This window comes from Dendrobates tinctorius, unplaced genomic scaffold, assembly GCF_039654945.1.
Source record: "Dendrobates tinctorius isolate UK_male_01 unplaced genomic scaffold, ASM3965494v1 ptg000037l, whole genome shotgun sequence".
NCBI lineage: Eukaryota > Metazoa > Chordata > Amphibia > Anura > Dendrobatidae > Dendrobates > Dendrobates tinctorius.
Genome location: NW_027361705.1, coordinates 22574466 through 22594124, shown reverse-complemented (window position 1 = coordinate 22594124; position 19659 = coordinate 22574466). Strand labels below are relative to the sequence as shown.

Genomic DNA, 19659 nt, shown 5'->3' with positions numbered 1-19659 from the left:
AGAAATCAGAGTTGGAATTGATATACAAATGTAGATCTGAAGCCTCAGTCACTCCAGTCTATTCTATGCCCAGCGCAGCCGCCTCTTCACATTTGACTGACCGCTTTTCTGGTGTGTGACTTCCGGCAAAGGATACGTCAGTCAAGCAGGAGCTGATGAGGAGCGGGGAATTAAGAGTTGGAGTGACAGAGGCTTCAGATCCACATTCTCATTTTCTTGTTAACTTGTCTTTTCTTACTTCTTTAAGGAAAGCAGAATCCACTCCCAGATACTTGGATACAACATAAAGACAGAAGAGGTGCCGATCAATTCCAGACCCCGTCATAGCCAGGCGGTACATCTGCTGATGCTTCTCTGCTGCTTCCTTGAATAGCTTAACTCTGGTTTCATTCTGTAAATACGGAGAGATGTCATGTTTGCATCAGATTCATGGACATAACGAGAAGAGCAGTTATAATCACAATGTTCACAGTAATTTTAAAAGTATGCACATAAAACCAATATACAGTTAGGTCCATATATATTTTTGCACAGAGACAACATTTTTCTAATTTTGGTTCTACACATTACCACAATGAATTTTAAACAAAACAATTCAGATGCAGTTGAAGTTCAGACTTTCAGCTTTCATTTGAGGGTATCCATATTAAAATTGGATGAAGGGTTTAGGAGTTTCAGCTCCTTAACATGTACCACCCTGTTTTTTAAAGGGACCAAAAGTAATTGGACAGATTAAATAATTGTAAATAAAATGTTCATTTCTAGTACTTGGTTGAAAACCCTTTCTTGGCAATGACTGCCTGAAGTCTTGAACTCATGGACATCACCATACGCTGTTTTTCCTCCTTTTTGATGCTCTGCCTGGCCTTCACTGCGGTGGTTTTCAGTTGCTGTTTGATTGTGGGCCTGTGTGAAGTTTAGTCTTTAACAAGTGGGTTGAGATCAGGTGACTTGGCCATTCAAGAATATTCCACTTCTTTGCTTTGATAAACTCCTGGGTTGCTTTGGGTTTATGTTTTGGGTCATTGTCCATCTGTAGTATGAAACGACGACCAATCAGTTTGGCTGCATTTTGCTGGATCTGAGCACACAGTATGGCTCTGAATACTTCAGAATTCATTCGGCTGCTTCTGTCCTGTGTCACATCATCAATAAACACTAGTCACCCAGTGCCACTGGCAGCCATGCATGCCCAAGCCATCACTCTGCGTCCGCCATGTTTTTCAGATGATGTGGTATGCTTCGGATCATGAGCTGTACCACGCCTTCGCCATACTTTATTCTTTCCATCATTCTGGTAGAGGTTGATCTTGGTTTCATCTGTCCAAAGAATGTTCTTCCAGAACTGTGCTGGCTTTTTTTTTTAGATGTTTTTTAGCAAAGTCCAGTCTAGCCTTTTGATTCTTGATGCTTATGAGTGGCTTGCACCATGCAGTGAACCCTCTGTATTTACAGTCATATGTTAAAGTTTGGGCACCCCTATTAATGTTAACCTTTTTTCTTTATAACAATTTTGGTTTTTGCAACAGCTATGTCAGTTTCATATATCTAATAACTGATGGACTCAGTTATATTTCTGGATTCAAATGAGGTTTATTGTACTAACAGAAAATGTGCAATCTGCATTTAAACAAAATTTGACTGGTGCAAAAGTATGGGCACCTCAGCATAAAAGTGACATTAATATTTCGTAGATCCTCCTTTTGCAAAAATAACAGCCTCTAGTCGCTTCCTGTAGCTATTAATGAGTTCCTGGAACCTGGAGGAAGGTATTTGTGACCATTCCTGTTTACAAAACAATTCCAGTTCAATTAAGCTAGATGGTCGCCGAGCATGGACAGCCCGCTTGAAATCATCCCAGAGATGTTCAATGATATTCAGGTCTGGGGACTGGGATGGCCATTTCAGAACATTGTAATTGTTCCTCTGCATGAATGCCTGAGTAGATTTGGAGCGGTGTTTTGGATCATTGTCTTGCTGAAATATCCATCCCCTGCGTAACTTCAACTTCGTCACTGATTCTTGCACATTATTGTCAAGAATCTGCTGATACTGAGTTGAATCCATGCGACACTCAACTTTACCAAGATTCCCGGTGCCAGCATTGGCCACACAGCCCCAAAGCATGATGGAACCTCCACCAAATTTTACTGTGGGTAGCAAGTGTTTTTCTTGGAATGCTGTGTTTTTTAGCCTCCATGCATAACGCCTTTTTGTATGACCAAACAACTCAATCTTTGTTTCATCAGTCCACAGGACCTTCTTCCAAAATGTAACTGGCTTGTCCAAATGTGCTTTTGCATACCTCAGGCGACTCTGTTTGTGGCGTGCTTGCAGAAACGGCTTCTTTCGCATCACTCTCCCATACAGCTTCTCCTTGTGCAAAGTGCGCTGTATTGTTGACCGATGCACAGTGACACCATCTGCAACAAGATGATGCTGCAGGTCTTTGGAGGTGGTCTGTGGATTGTCCTTGACTGTTCTCACCATTCTTCTTCTCTGCCTTTCTGATATTTTTCTTGGTCTGCCACTTCTGGGCTTAACAAGAACTGTACCTGTGTTCTTCCATTTCCTTACTATGTTCCTCACAGTGGAAACTGACAGGTTAAATCTCTGAGACAACTTTTTGTATCCTTCCCCTGAAAAGCTATGTTGAATAATCTTTGTTTTCAGATCATTTGAGAGTTGTTTTGAGGAGCCCATGATGCCACTCTTCATAGTAGAATCAAATAGGAGAACTACTTGCAAGTGGCCACCTTAAATACCTTTTCTCATGATTTGATACACCTGGCTATGAAGTTCAAAGCTCAATGAGGTTACAAAACCAATTTAGTGCTTCAGGAAGTCAGTAAAAAGTAGTTAGGCGTGTTCAAATCAAGAAAATGATAAGGGTGCCCATACTTTTGCACCAGTCAAATTTTGTTTAAATGCAGATTGCTCATTTTCTGTTAGTACAATAAACCTCATTTGAATCCAGAAATATAACTGAGTCCATCAGTTATTAGATATATGAAACTGAAATAGCTGTTGCAAAAAACAAAATTGTTATAAAGAAAAAAGGTTAACATTAATAGGGGTGCCCAAACTTTAGCATATGACTGTACTTTCATGCAGTTTTCTCTTTATGGTAGATTTGGATATTGGTACGCCTACCTCCTGGAGAGTGTCGTTCACTTGGTTGGCTGTTGTGAAGGGGTTCCTCTTCACCATGGAGATTATTCTGCGATCCTCCACCACTGTTGTCTTCTGTGGGCGCCCAGGTCTTTTTGCATTGATGAGTTCACCAGTGCTTTCTTTCTTTCTCAGGATGTACCAAACTGTAGATTTTGCCACTCCTAATGTTGTAGCAATTTCTCGGATGGATTTTTTCTGTTTTTTGCAGCTTAAAGATGGCTTGTCTAACCTGCATGGAGAGTTCCTTTGACGACCTGTTTCCTTCACAGCAAAACCTTCCAAATGCAAGCACCACACCTCAAATCAACTCCAGGCCTTGTATCTGCTTCATTGAGAATGACATAACGAAGGGATTGCCCACACCTGTCCATGAAATAGCCTTGGAATCAATTGTCCAATTACTTTTGGTCCCTTTAAAAACAGGGTGGCACATGTTAAGGAGCTGAAACTCCTAAACCCTTCATCCAATTTTAATATGGATACCCTCAAATGAAAGCTGAAAGTCTGAACTTCAACTGCATCTGAATTGTTTTGTTTAAAATTCATTGTGGTAATGTCTAGAACCAAAATTAGAAAAATGTTGTCTCTGTCCAAATATATATGGACCTAACTGTAATTTGAATATGTGACTATGCAAAATTTAGACAGAAAAATCAATATTAATAGATATATACATGTTCGCAATTTTTTCCCCCCTTCATGCCACCAGAGGCAAGTACAGGCTGCTTATTATTTTAAATGGAAGAACATGAAGTTTGGGAAGGGGTTGTCTGAGCAGTGAATGAATTTAACCGAGCTGCCTACTAAAATGGATAATATTCAGTCATATCTTCTGTTTAGTTCAAGGCCTCTTTCCACTCTCGTCTCTCATAAAGATAGCCAAAGGGAGGGAGATGGTTACAGATCTCCACAATGTGGACAATGGGGAAAGCATGCATAGGCTCAGAGCAAAAAAAAAATCTAGCAGTTCAGAAAAAAAAAAAAAAATATATAATAGCTGTACTGGATGGAAGCTGTACTTATATAAAGTAATGGAGACAGCAGTAACCTGGATACACAAACACCTCACATTCAGCCTTTATTACTGGGAGTGAGATGAAAAATATGATACTAGGCAGGTTGAAAACTGCATATTTAGTGGTCTGAATGGAAATGATGCAACGAAGATTGAAGAGTGAAGCTTATTGCAATTTTATTAACTGAAGGTAAGAAATAAATGTAAAAATCATTTTTTCCCCCCATGTCAAAAGTGTCCATAGCCTTTAGGAGTGTAAAAAAAAAAAGTTTGGCTTTTTTTCCTCAAAAATGGCAGCACTTGTCCATGAGCTGCATCTTGTATTGCAACTTCGCTCTATTGAATAGAAAATGTATGAGCTGAAATATCAGACACAACCTTTGGAGTAATTAGGTGCAGTTTCGCTCAGACAACTACTTTAAAAATAAAAAACCCTAAAAGCAAAAAGCTACATAGAAAAACATCAAATAAAAAATAAAATTAAAAAGCACACGTGCTAAAACTAAATACTCTATTGATTGGATCTTGAAAGAACTCCTTTGAAATAAATACTCACATTTTCTTTGGGATTTGACATAGCCAGGACAAATTCACTGGACTCCGCAGTACATGAGCGTACGGTCTCAGTTCTGCCTTCTCTGAACAATCTGGTCATGGAGGCCTCATATGTCAGACAGAACTTTCCTTTATCCTAAAGTAAAAAGATGAAACCTAAGGCTACTTTTACACTTACCGCATTTTTTGCGGTCCGTTATTGCGGCCCTTTTTTTGCGGGCCGTATCGCTGCATTTTTTGTGGTGTACCCCAATAGCGGGCCTCAAAAAAGTTTGCGGATCGCCGCTTTCTTTTTTTTTTTTTTTTTTTTAATGGAAATAGTATTGGAAAAAGAAAACTGGCGTTCCCCAAAATTGGAAGTGACGGCGCGCCGCAAAAACAAACTTCTGTTTGTTTTTGTGGCCCCACTGATTTACAATGGGGGCCGTGTTTGTACACTGTATAAAAGATCAAGCAAGCTCGATCTTTTATCACGGCCGCAAAAACGGCCCTCACAGCCGTATGGCACACGGCACACCATGGAATTTTTGCGGCCCCATAGAAATCTATTGGGGCCGCAAAATCAGCCCACAAAAATACGGTAAGTGTAAAACCAGCCTTAATCATTAGTCCTAAAGATGAAGGAGATCAACCACAAAGGTGTCTAATAGCTATAATCTTAATTCGTTGGTCACATGAAACCTTTGTATGTGAGAAGAGGCACAACTTACCCGGAAGTGTGCCAGCTGAAGCGCCAGCTGAACAAGGGCATCCGGGCTTGTTTTAGTTTTCTTGATGAGACCTTTGCCAAAAGCATCGAAGGGGAATGAATGAAAGTCAACGTCATCTGCAAGGGCATTGGCAACAGTCAAGGAACTCTCAATCACATTTTGGCACTAAAAAAGTAAACATGAGGGAAAAGTGTGAGCCAAGGAACCGCAACTACAAAGACATTTATGAAGAATAAAAAAAAAAATATTAAGTAACTTTTTGGCACAAATGTGCTTCCTTTTTGGAATATGTAGCGGTCAATACACAACTTCCTAGTTCTTAGGCTGGTTTCACATTAGCGCTTTTTATTGCAAAAAAAGGGGGAGACAAAAAAGCGCAATAGGGTCTTATCCACGTTACAAAAGACAGTATATCATGAAATATGCTCACCTGGTTAGGATGAGATAAGAGCGTGTAGGTAGCGGCTGCTGCAGATCCACAGGTCTTCAGTGACCAAAGAAATGATGAATCCAAAGGGAGTTTGTAGCTATATTCCGCGCTGCCGCTTTAGACAAATTCCAGGAGAATGCTGTATGATTGCAGTGGTTTTTAAGCGGGGGAAGCGGTCTCCTATACCGCAAAACGCGCGTAGTGGCACACAAGCTGACGCCTACTACACATTAGGACATGATGGGTATGTTTAACCAGCTCATTTGAGCTTATTTCTGACGTTTCCCACAGGATCGTTTACTATATTATCTATGACACACTGACATGGCGTATGTCTGAGTTTCCCATACATTTAGTCTTAGGACATATTGGTTGACCTATACTCAGTTTACCAGTCATTGGCACTGTCATTTCTATCTATGTACCACACAACATATAATATTGCCCTGGGGTTGCTGCTTGACAGCGACTCCTGTACAATAGATTAACTAATTGTTCTGTGGCTGGTTCAGTGACTACTCTCTATGCCATTTTTTCATTGTCATTATGACTACATTGCATACCTGTGGTATTTGTCTTTTGGCTATACATGCCCATCACGGGCTGTCTGCTTGTTTTTCTAGTATCGGGCCTCATGTGATTACCCATTTTATTGGTTCTGTTATTTTCCTGTATCTCCAACGTGTGTCTTTTTTGATAAATAAAAATAATATACGGTTGAAATGGATTTGGATTCTAGGCTCTCCTTTCTCTTATTTTATTGAGAATCGTCTCCATGTTAATAGATTTAATGAGGCACTATTCATGTATTTTACTAATAATGGAATAAGGATGTTTCTTTGGAGTATTTTTCATCAACATAATATCTATTTATCTTTTTGCACTTTTTATCATTTTTGCAGGATGCAGTTAGAGCCCTTTATGTTGGCTTGGTTTTTTTGTGTGATGCATGTATATAGTGCTGAGTTGCCCGTCTGCTATAATTATGGGCGTCATCAATAGCCTGCTCTGACACATTGCATCACACTTATCAGTGTGACTTATGTCTTAAGCAAGCCTTATTAGTGTGCTTTTTTCCACTGGGCAGCCGGACCATATAGGGTTACTGGCTGTCCTTATCAGTGGAATGCACCTGTGCTGCCCCAGCCTTTAAATCAATGGGGCTCTGCTGCATCCTGCCAGTGCATCAGTCAGGGCTTGGTGAGTTACCTTTCAAATTATGTTTTTTTGGAGCCCAGATAACACCTGGGAGGCAGCATCGTCTGCTGTGCTGAGTAGGTCACAGCACCTGCGTTGCCTCCTTTCACACTGTGGAATGAAAGTTGTGGGACTGTAGTTTATGTTCATGGAGAGCAGCTAATTAGGATCCACTAAATCTCCCTGGATCTTCCTGGCAGCTGATAGAAGATAAAACACTGGGGCTGAGTATTCCTTCTGAATATGGGGTACAGCAGTGAAGTGCCCCCTCACCTCCACTACATGCAGCCTGCAAATAGGATATTCCATGTGCTCCCCAAACTGCTCTTCTGCCCCACCATGTACTCTGCTGCCTTATCACCTGTTATGAATGAGTCACCATAGGAGGCAAAAGCAGAAATACAAGCTAAGTCCAGAAAACCAGAGAAGTTGGCAACTATCAGATTGCAGACCCCTGAACCTATCAACACAACTAGCAGTAGCCGTGGGGGGTTCCTACGATGCCCTAGACCCCTCGATCACAGCCGGAGAAATACATAGGCCTAAAGAAAGAAAGGGGAAATCTAAACTGCCCCAGAGCAGACCCCAAAGCAATAGGCAGCCCCCAAAATATAATGACGGTGAAGCAAGATGAAAATACAAACACAGACAGAAAGATGGACTGAGCAAAGACGGGGCCCCAAAACTACCTAGATAGGAAAGGACAGGAAGGCTGCTGTCTGCAATCTGCCAAAACCCTATCAAAGACATAAGCCAACCAGCTGATATGAAAAAGGCCCTGAAGCAGCTAGGCTTCAAAAACTGAATCAGCACTCAGGTATTTTCAGAAGACAGAGCTAAATGAATTCAGCACACCCCAGCAGGGAATGGCAGAAATCCAGAAAAACAAAGCAAAAACAAAGTCAAAGAACAAAAGCAAAAGGCCGAGCAGCAAACTTGGCTTTGGAGGAGCAGGAATTCAGACTGGTCTCCAAGGATCCCACAGAGAAATCACCCGCAGGGCAGAAGGGCGTCGGCAACCTTATATCCAGTCCGTAACTCCACTCAGCCAGTCCTCATCATCAGCCTCAGGTGTTTGACAATCAGGCTCACTACCTTTCTTCACCAGAAGAGGGAGTTCCTCGGGCCTCAGTAATGAAGGGGAAAATGAACTCACAACATCACCTCTGTATGTGAGGGTAAACCCTTACCTCCCTCTTCGCTCCCAGCTTGTACTGTTGTATGTCCTGTGCAGGAGAGGTAAGGGTTAAGTCCCCCATAGTGCTCCCCCTGTGATCTGTGGCTTATCACATCCACTCCATAGACTGCAGTAAGGATTTATCACCCCCTGCCTGTCATCTCCTGCCCCATATGTGATGTGGATCTATGCATGTCGAATAGAGGTGGGAGAATAACTTTTTTCCAATGTTCCGCCTGTTGAAGTCTATGGGTGTGCAAAAATAAAAAAATTTGATCCCATATGAATCATCTGTATAGCATCCGATTTTTTTTTTTTTTTTATACGCTCATGTAAACTTCATCACATAAGCAACTGCTTTTTATAAAGTAATGAAATTATTATGCAGAATTAAGGGTGATCTGAAACCAAGGATGACTTTCATACTAAATTTAATTCATAATCTAATCACTTTTCTAATATATTTCAGTTAAAAAATTTCTACCTTTCCCTCTCTACTTAACTTCCTGTCTGCTTGTGGTTTTTTTTTTTTTTTGCTTCCAATGACATTTTGTTTGAGAATCCCAGTGCATTTTGGGGTACTCACACGGGATGTCATTAGGGGGCAGAGGCTGCGGTCAGTGACAGCTGCTTTCCCCACCATGAAAAGAAGCATCATTTGTTTCAGAGACTGGACTGGTCCCTGCCGGGTCCTCTCTTCTCCTTAGAGCCAGCAAGGGAGCGCACTGTCACTGTGCATTCAAAGGAATATAGCACAGGGAGCTCATACTGAGTATGTGTCAGAATTTACGTACGACGCATTATCAGGTGAGCAGGACTAGCCGAGCCTCCAAAACAGGCATCACTGATGGCGTCTAATATCAGAGAGGGTGCAGAGTCTGCGGCAGTGACTGCAGCTTCTGCCCCCTGATGACAGCAAATTCGAGTATCCCAGCATGTATTGGTGAATCTCAAACAAAATGTCATGGGATATATAAAAAAAAAAAAAAAAAAAAAAAAATAATATAAAGACAGGAAGTCAGAATGTTGAGGGTATGTTAGGGAATTTTTCATTGAAGTATATTATAAAACAAGATTAGATTATTACACTGAATAGATAAACATTTAATATGAAATTCACCTTTGGTTTCGGACCGCCCCTTTAAGTTCAGCTGATTAGTTTGGCCCTTCACAGCAGTGCCAGTTTCTCATGTGGCCCTTGGGAAAATTAGTTGCCCACCCCTGCATTAGATGATTTGAATAGATCTAAGATGTCAGCAAGAAATTGCTTACAATTGGCACAACAGAGACATAATCTAGAACTTTATGTCCCTCAAAAAGTACTGTATATACTCGTGTATAAGCCGAGATTTTCAGCCCATTTTTTGGGCTGAAAGTCCCCCTCTCGGCTTATACACGAGTCATTTACCTGGGGGGGGGGTCGGCGGTGGAGCGGGGGTGTCACGGATCATAATTACCCCTTCCCGGCACGGCCTCTGCAGCCCCCCCGCTTCTCCACAGTCTCCCTTCCTGCCTTCAGCGGTCACGTGGTACTGCTCATTACACTCATGAATATGCGCATATTGATGAATGTAATGAGCGGTATCACATGACCGCTGAAGGCAGGAAGGGAGACCGTGGAGAGGCGGGGCTGCAAAGACTGCGCCAGGAGGGGGTAAGTATATCCAATATTCACCTGTCCGGGGTCCATCGCTGCTCACCGCTGTCTGCTGCATCCTGTGTCAGTGACGTTTAGCCAGCAGGGGGCATGGTGACATGGTTAGTGCGCGCCGTGCCCTTTGCTGCCTGAATGTCACTGACAGATGACGTGGCAGACAGCGGTGAGCAGTGATGGACTATGGACAGGTGACTATCTCAGGTGCCGGGTCCTGAGCAGGAGAGAGGAGTATGTCATTTTTTTTGCAGCAGCATATGGGGGCATAGTCTATGGGGCAGCACATGGGGGCATAGTCTATGGGGCAGCACATGGGGGCACAGTCTATGGGGCAGCACATGGGGCATAGTCTATGGGGCAGCACATGGGGGCATAGTCTATGGGGCAGCACATGGGGACATATTCTATGGGGCAGCACATGGAGGCATAGTCTATGGAGCAGCACATGGGGGCAGCATATGGGGGCATATTCTATGGGGCAGCATATGGGGGCATAATCTATGGAGCAGAATATGGGGGCAGCATATGTGGGTATAATCTATGGAGCAGCACATGGGGGCATATTCTATGGGGCAGCATATGGAGACATATTCTATGGGGCAGCATATGGGGGCATATTCTATGGGGCAGCATATGGAGGCATAGTCTATGGAGCAGCACATGGGGGCAGCATATGGGGGCATATTCTATGGGGCAGCATATTCTATGGGGCAGCATATTCTATGGGGCAGCATATGGGGGCATAGTCTATGGGGCAGCATATGGGGGCATAGTCTATGGTGCAGCATATGGGGGCATATTCTATGGGGCAGCATATGGAGGCATAGTCTATGGAGCAGCACATGGGGGCAGCATATGGGGGCATATTCTATGGGGCAGCATATGGAGGCATAGTCTATGGAGCAGCACATGGGGGCAGCATATGGGGGCATATTCTATGGGGCAGCATATGGGGGCATATTGTATGGAGCAGAATATGGGGGCAGCACATGGGGGCATATTCTATGGGGCAGCATATGGAGGCATATTCTATGGGGCAGCATATGGGGGCATATTGTATGGAGCAGAATATGGGGGCAGCACATGGGGGCATATTCTATGGGGCAGCATATGGGGGCATATTCTATGGGGCAGCATTTGGGGGGCATATTCTATGGGGCAGCATTTGGGGGGCATATTCTATGGGGCAGCATTTGGGGGGCATATTCTATGGGGCAGCATATGGGGGGCATATTCTATGGGGCAGCATATGGGGGGCATAGTCTATGGGGCAGCATATGGGGGGCATAGTCTATGGGGCAGCATATGGGGGGCATAGTCTATGGGGCATAGTCTATGGGGCAGCATATGGGGGGCATAGTCTATGGGGCAGCATATGGGGGGCATAGTCTATGGGGCAGCATATGGGGGGCATAGTCTATGGGGCAGCATATGGGGGGCATATTCTATGGGGCAGCATATGGGGGGCATATTCTATGGGGCAGCATATGGGGGGCATATTCTATGGGGCAGCATATGAGGGCATAATCTATGGAGCATCATATGGGGCATAATCTATGGAGCATCTTATTGGGGTATAATCTATGGAGCATCTTATGGGGGCCTAACCTTTATGGGGCATATTATTCTATGGAGCATCTTATGGGGGAATTATTAACCTTTGTGCAGCATTACATGGGGTGTATTTTGTATGGAGCATCTTATGGGGCCCATCATGAACTGTATGGAGCATTATATGGGGCTCCTGATTCAATAAGGATATTCACTCAAAGAGGAGATCCCAAAAGGGGAAAAAAAGAGAAAAAAAAAAAAAACACACCTGGTTCCCGCGCTGCTATACTTCAACCCTCAAATGGAGGAAATCCAGTCGATTCTAGGAGTAGGTTCCAATATCAATGCTTTATTTCATGGTACATACAAAGACAATGCATTTCGAGGTCCATTCCATGACCTCTTCCTCAGGTCGGTTGTACAAGGATGAAGACAAATCAAAGGTTGACGGTTTATATCATATCGGGGTTAATTACCCTGCTGTAATGTTGGAGTGTTTCGGTGTGGGAAATTGAAATGCCATTGTTGTAAAGGCATCGCTCATAATATGCCCTCTTTCAGCTCTACCTTCACCAATGAATCCTTTCCCATACGTGAAAGGTTGTCCTGCGAGTCGGACTTTGTCATTTATTTGATACAGTGCAGCTGCAATAAGCAGTATATAGGGAGGACAATACAAACATTAAGAAAGAGAATTAATGCACATCGTCACAATGTCAAAAAAGGCTTTATGAAGAACGGCCTGTCCAGACACTGCGCTATCATTCATGGACGGGATTTTTCGGGTTTGAGGTTTTTACCTATTGACCGGGTTGATTCTAATACCCCTAACAGATTCCAGGCTTTGTGTAGAAGAGAAATCTACTGGATTTATGGGTTGAATACCATAAATCCAAATGGCCTCAATGAGGTGTGCGATATTTTCTAGTGAAATTTCTTCTCAGATGCGTTTATTTTTCTGTCACTCTGAAGAGGTCATGCAATGGACCTCGAAACGCGTTGTCTTTGTATGTACCATGAAATAAAGCATTGATATTGGAACCTACTCCTAGAATCGACTGGATTTCCTCCATTTGAGGGTTGAGGGTTGAAGTATAGCAGCGCGGGAACCAGGTGTTTTTCGGCTTATACACGAGTATATACGGTAATGAAACAGTAATGAAACAACAAGAAGAAAATTTGTCCAGGAGGCTTCCAAGAGACCTAAAGCAAGGAGCTGCATGGATTGCTGGCAAGTTTTAGTTGTGTATTGCATGTGACAATCTCCTGTATTCTTGAAATATCTGGCATCATTACAAAGAAAAATATCAATGCCTGGCTAGGTTTCACCAAAACCTTCATCAAGACTGCCAAAGGCATGTGGGAAAATATCTTATGAGACAAAGGTTGAACTTTTTGGTCATAATTCAAAAAGGTTATGTTAGGTGCAAAGCCAACACTGCACATTACTAAAAGAACATTATACCCACAGTGAAGAATGGTGGAGGCAGCTTTATGATTTGGTGCTTTTCTTCCGCAGCTGGCACTGGGGCTTTAGTCAAAGTGGAGGCAATTATGAAAGTTACCAAATTTCAGTCAGTTTTACATTAAGAAAAATTCTTAATAAACATAATTCTGGATTAATTATTCAACGGCTCATATACAAAAAAAATCAATCCTTAAAAGATACTTTATTAACCAATCATTAAAAAGTTTTCAAAACTTCAAAAAACAGGCAAACAAAAATAGGCTTATTGCTGATTTTCAAAATCCAGTGAAGGTTGGCACCCTCTTGATACGCAAATGGCGCCCCCGCTCCTCGGCGGCTCTCCCTAATCACCCTGTTGACTCCTATCTATTATTATTAAAACATTTTTTGTCTTTGGGGGGGATTTTTTCAGGGATAATTCTAAGTTATTACCCCTGTCTCCCTTGGCCATATGTTCTGACACACACTCTTTCCTCTTTCTGGGTGAGAAGTGTAGGGGTCAGTAAGGGTCAGCCCACGTGGAGCGGGGGCACCAGAGTAATGTAGGGTGTAAAAGCTCCGCTGTCAGGCAGGGAGACACCTAAATAGGGTTATTTAGACTCCTTTTCCTCCCAAAGCAAATGTTTACAAATCTGCCAAAAATTAGAGTTTTTTTCCAGTTACTATTCCTTACATTTTTGTCTTGGTGGTTTGTGGCATGGGGTTATTATCTATTATATTTTTGTCCCCGGCCATCTGTTGTACTCCAAGCTGATGTCATTTAGATAGGAGTCAACAGGGTGATTAGGGAGAGCCGCCGAGGAGCGGGGGCGCCATTTGCGTATCAAGAGGGTGCCAACCTCCACTGTCAGGTAGGAGAGAAATATAGGGCCCTATAGGGACAAATAGGTTTGTGACCCTCTACCTGACATTGGAACGACTCTCTAGTGTTTGTGGCTGGATTTTGAAAATCAGCAATAAGCCTATTTTTGTTTGCCTGTTTTTTGAAGTTTTGAAAACTTTTTAATGATTGGTTAATAAAGTATCTTTTAAGGATTGATTTTTTTTTGTATATGAGCAGTTTTACATTAAGACCTTCAGGCCTCTATTAAAAAGCTAAAAATGAATTTTACCTTTTAGCACAACAATGACCCTAAGCATAAAACAAAAAGAATAGCTTTGCTATAAGATTAAAGTTTTAGAATGACCCAGCCAAAGTCAAGACCTGAATCCCAAATAAAATTTGTATGAGACCTGAAGAGGACGCTGTATACAAGAGATACCCTCAATCTGACAGATTTGGATCTGCTGCAAGGAAGAGTGGGCAAAGAATGCCAATTCTAAATGTGCCATGATAATAGATTCCTACCCAAAAAGACTGAATTGTAAGCACACTACCCAAGCCCATTTCCTACTACCAGGGTGGGCAACACTTCAAACAACATGTAAACATACTGATCCCTACAGCTGTCACCTGCCTCAGGATCAAGAAGTGTATATGACTGAAGGAATTGTTTAAAAAAATACTGCTTTATTATAACCAATGTTAAAAGACAAGTACATATAAAATAAGGGTACCTCAAACCCAATAATACATCAGAATGTCAGCTACAGCAATCCAGAAATATACAGGAATATATTTATGTGATCAATTTATAAGTTACAATTTATATATACCCAACACACTACATAGTGCTATTGATATGGTATTAAAGTGACACAGTGCATTGAATAGCCACCTTATTTCAATATCTTTTTTGTCAATAAATCCAGCACCATAATGGCTACAAAATTACACACACCTAAATATGCCACTAATTACATGCAGTTAGTTAGGCATATCTATATTGTAATGATACAGTGCATTTACTTTGGTGCTATATATATACACAATATAAAAAAGGTGTCCATGTTATCAGCAAACAATCAGCACGGTGGCTATACAGCCTACTAGCCAAGTATAGTAATGGCCAATATCTTAAATTCCCATGCACCTAACCGTGCAAACAGTCATCAACCCCTATTTGTCAAAGAAAACACAACAATAACACCAAGTGGCACGCTGACACTTCAGACCCCGACGCGAGATTACGCCGACGCCATTTTGGATCCCGATGTCGCCCATGCCAGCGACATGTTGTTGCGGCGACGCCATCTTGAATATCGCGGGACTTCACGACATCCAAGATGGCGTCCCGCAAGAACATGTCGGCGGCCTGGAGAACGTCTGGATCCTGGATCGCGGCGGCGGAGGAAGATGTCGGGGCAGCGACGATGACGGTGTGAGTATGAGAAACGGAGTGAGAGAAAGGAACGTATGTGGAGTGAAAGAGTGAGTGGACATGAGTGGAGGTTAAAGGTGAGAGGAGTGTGTGTTGAGGCGGTGTGGTGTGTTGAGGGTTAACATGGCAAGAGGTGTTAACGACGTCGGCGAAATCTCGCGAGATTTCGCCAACGCCATCTTGCATTCGTGAAATTGCGTCATTTACCTCACGCCGACTTGCTGTGCGGACGCTTGGCATTGCCTGTACCACCATAACTACTGCTGCCTTGGTCCTATGCCTATTTACTGCCGGTGTCTAATTACTGGACCAATTTGCCTGTACCGCCATAACTACTGCTGCCTTGCTCCTCTGCCGGTGTCTAATTACAGGACCAATTTGCCTATACCGCCATAACTACTGCCTTTGTCCTCTGCCAGTGTCTAATTACAGGACCAATTTGCCTATACCGCCATAACTACTGCCTTTGTCCTCTGCCAGTGTCTAATTACAGGGCCAATTTGCCTCTATCGCCATAACTACTGCTGCTTTGGTCATCTGCCTGTTTACTGCCGGTGTCTAATTACAAGGCCAATTTACCTCTACCGCCATAACTACTGCTGCCTTGCTCCTCTGCCGGTGTCTAATTACAGGGCTAATTTGCCTATACCGCCATAACTACTGCCTTTGTCCTCTGCCAGTGTCTAATTACAGGACCAATTTGCCTATACCGCCATAACTACTGCCTTTGTCCTCTGCCAGTGTCTAATTACAGGGCTAATTTGCCTCTACCGCCATAACTACTGCTGCCTTGCTCCTCTGCCGGTGTCTAATTACAGGGCTAATTTGCCTCTACCGCCATAACTACTGCTACCTTGCTCCTCTGCCAGTGTCTAATTACAGGGCCAATGTGCCTCTACCGCCATAACTACTGCTGCATTGCTCCTCTGCTGGTGTCTAATTACAGGGCCAATTTGCCAATACCGCCATAACTACTGCTGCCTTGCTCCTCTGACTGTTCACTGCCTGTGTCTAATTACAGGGCCAATTTGCCTCTACCGCCATAACTACTGCTGCCTTGCTCCTCTGCCGGTGTCTAATTACAGGGCCAATGTGCCTCTACCGCCATAACTACTGCTGCATTGCTCCTCTGCTGGTGTCTAATTACAGGGCCAATTTGCCAATACCGCCATAACTACTGCTGCCTTGCTCCTCTGACTGTTCACTGCCTGTGTCTAATTACAGGGCCAATTTGCCTCTACCGCCATAACTACTGCTGCCTTGCTCCTCTGCCGGTGTCTAATTACAGGGCCAATTTGCCTCTACCGCCATAACTACTGCTGCCTTGCTCCTCTACCGGTGTCTAATTACAGGGCTAATTTGCCTCTACCGCCATAACTACTGCTACCTTGCTCCTCTGCCAGTGTCTAATTACAGGGCCAATGTGCCTCTACCGCCATAACTACTGCTGCCTTGCTCCTCTGCCGGTGTCTAATTACAGGGCCAATTTGCCTCTACCGCCATAACTACTGCTGCATTGCTCCTCTGCTGGTGTCTAATTACAGGGCCAATTTGCCAATACCGCCATAACTACTGCTGCCTTGCTCCTCTGACTGTTCACTGCCTGTGTCTAATTACAGGGCCAATTTGCCTCTACCGCCATAACTACTGCTGCCTTGCTCCTCTGCCGGTGTCTAATTACAGGGCCAATTTGCCTCTACCGCCATAACTACTGCTGCCTTGCTCCTCTACCGGTGTCTAATTACAGGGCCAATTTGCCTCTACCGCCATAACTACTGCTGCCTTGCTCCTCTGCCGGTGTCTAATTACAGGGCCAATTTGCCTCTACCGCCATAACTACTGCTGCCTTGCTCCTCTGCCGGTGTCTAATTACAGGGCCAATTTGCCTCTACCGCCATAACTACTGCTGCCTTGCTCCTCTACCGGTGTCTAATTACAGGGCTAATTTGCCTCTACCGCCATAACTACTGCTACCTTGCTCCTCTGCCAGTGTCTAATTACAGGGCCAATGTGCCTCTACCGCCATAACTACTGCTGCCTTGCTCCTCTGCCGGTGTCTAATTACAGGGCCAATTTGCCTCTACCGCCATAACTACTGCTGCATTGCTCCTCTGCTGGTGTCTAATTACAGGGCCAATTTGCCAATACCGCCATAACTACTGCTGCCTTGCTCCTCTGACTGTTCACTGCCTGTGTCTAATTACAGGGCCAATTTGCCTCTACCGCCATAACTACTGCTGCCTTGCTCCTCTGCCGGTGTCTAATTACAGGGCCAATTTGCCTCTACCGCCATAACTACTGCTGCCTTGCTCCTCTGCCGGTGTCTAATTACAGGGCCAATTTGCCTCTACCGCCATAACTACTGCTGCCTTGCTCCTCTGCCGGTGTCTAATTACAGGGCCAATTTGCCTCTACCGCCATAACTACTGCTGCCTTGCTCCTCTGCCGGTGTCTAACTACAGGGCCAATTTGCCACTACCGCTTCATAACTACTGCTGGGCATTTACAGGGTCAATTAGTATCTGTTTACTCTACAATACTCCAGGACGCCTTCTTCACTGCCAGATAACTGCCAAATAGACTCCTTTACCTGTGCCAACATGAGTCATAACAAAAAGTATGCCAATGCCAGTGAAAGGAAAGCGGCTTTAGCACTACGACAAAAACAACGCTGTGCTAATGAGACTCCTGAGGAAAAACACCATCGCCTTGAGAAGATTAAGGCTTATAAACGCCGTCGCCTCACACACGAATCCCCTAACTCTAAATCCATAAGATTGGCTGAAGAAGCCTCTGCACGCCGTCACCGCCGACAACAGACGGCCTCTTCCTCATCATTATTATTAGACTCACAACAGGATGCTTCCACATCAGCATGTGGAACAATTTACTGCTACACTTCATCCCATATGCCGTTCACTGACATAACTAATCTGCAATCTGTTTCTGCCCTATCAATACCACCATTCAATACCGATGCACAGTATGCCAATGCCAGTGAAAGGAAAGCAGCTTTAGCACTACGACAAAAACAACGCCGTGCTAATGAGACTCCTGAGGAAAAACAGCATAGACTTGACAAGATTAAGGCTTATAAACGCCGTCGTCTCACACACGAATCCCCTAACTCTAAATCTATTACATTGGCTGAAGAAGCCTCTACACGCCATCACCGCCAACAACAGACGGCTTCTTCCTCATCATTATTAGTAGACTCACAACAGGATGCTTCCACATCAGCATGTGGAACAAGTTACTACCACACTTCATCCTATATGCCATTCACTGACATAACTAATCAGCAATCTGTTTCTTCCCTATCAATACCACCATTAGTCAATACCAACGCACAGTTTCTTCACATACAAGCTGCAGTTAGCCCGCAGAAAGTGCAACCAAGACAAATATACGTTGGTCTCAAAACTAGGCGCACACCATCGGTTGGACATGCACTTCTACTACAACCTCACATTTTCACTAATGATGAAAATAGTATTACCGAACACAGCTGTGGTGACATGACCCATGTATGTGAGCATTGCGAAGCTTTGCATTTTGTAGCAGAGATACCTTCTGATAACAACTTTACGCTCTGCTGTCAGAAGGGTAAAGTCCATGTACCCATACTACAATATCCTGATGTCTTTACACGTTTGCTGAAAGGGCAAAGTGAATTTAGCAAAAATTTCATGGATAATATTCAAAGTATTAACAGTTCCTTTGCTTTTGCCTCCATGGGTGCAAATATTTCACCACCTCCTGGATATGGCCCATACTGTTTCCGCATACATGGCCAGATCTATCATAGAACTGAAACACTACATCCCTCAGATGACCAGCAACGCGCATTTGCCCAACTTTACATTCTCGATACCACTACCGCAAACGAACAACGCTTACGATGTAAAGAAAATCAAAAATGTCATCCTACATTGATGAACATTATTGCCCTTCAAATCCAAACTATTAATCCTTTTGTGGAAGCTTATCAAATGTTCCGTGATGTGGAAGAACAAGAAAAAATTAAATCTCTACAAAACGGAACTGTCATGCCAAACATCACTATGGCTATTAAACACGATCGTAATCAAGACCCTCGACGCTACAATAATCCCACTGTCAGTGAAGTAGCAGTCGTGTTTCAAAATGACAATGGTGAGCCACTAATGTCCACTCGCAGGATTTCAGAATACTCAAGATGGCATGGCCGCAAGAACATGTCGCCGGCGTGGACAATGTCGGGATCCAGGATGGCGCCGGCGGAAGAAGATGTCGGGGATCGTGGAGCAGTGACGATGACGGTGTGAGTATGAGAGACGGAGTGGGAGAAAGGGTCGTATGTGGAGTGAAAGAGTGAATGGACGTGAGTGGAGATGGTGAAAGGTGAGAGGAGTGTGTGTTGAGGCAGTGTGGTGTGTTGAGGAGGTGTGTGTGTATTGAGGGTTAACATGGCAAGAGGTGTGTCAC

The 19659-nt window shown here is 43.7% G+C and overlaps 1 protein-coding gene across 2 annotated transcripts in view; it reads right to left on the bottom strand.

Moving 5' to 3' along the window:
• Nucleotides 1–19659, bottom strand: part of CPT1A (carnitine palmitoyltransferase 1A) — a 119654-nt gene that overhangs the window by 28941 nt on the left and 71054 nt on the right. For both annotated transcript variants that reach the window (XM_073573902.1, XM_073573903.1), the window contains exons 15-17: nt 5455–5619; nt 4746–4880; nt 239–391 (exon numbers count right to left, since the gene is read on the bottom strand). In XM_073573902.1, coding sequence (XP_073430003.1) covers nt 239–391; nt 4746–4880; nt 5455–5619 — 453 coding nt within the window. The remainder of the gene's footprint in view (nt 1–238; nt 392–4745; nt 4881–5454; nt 5620–19659) is intronic.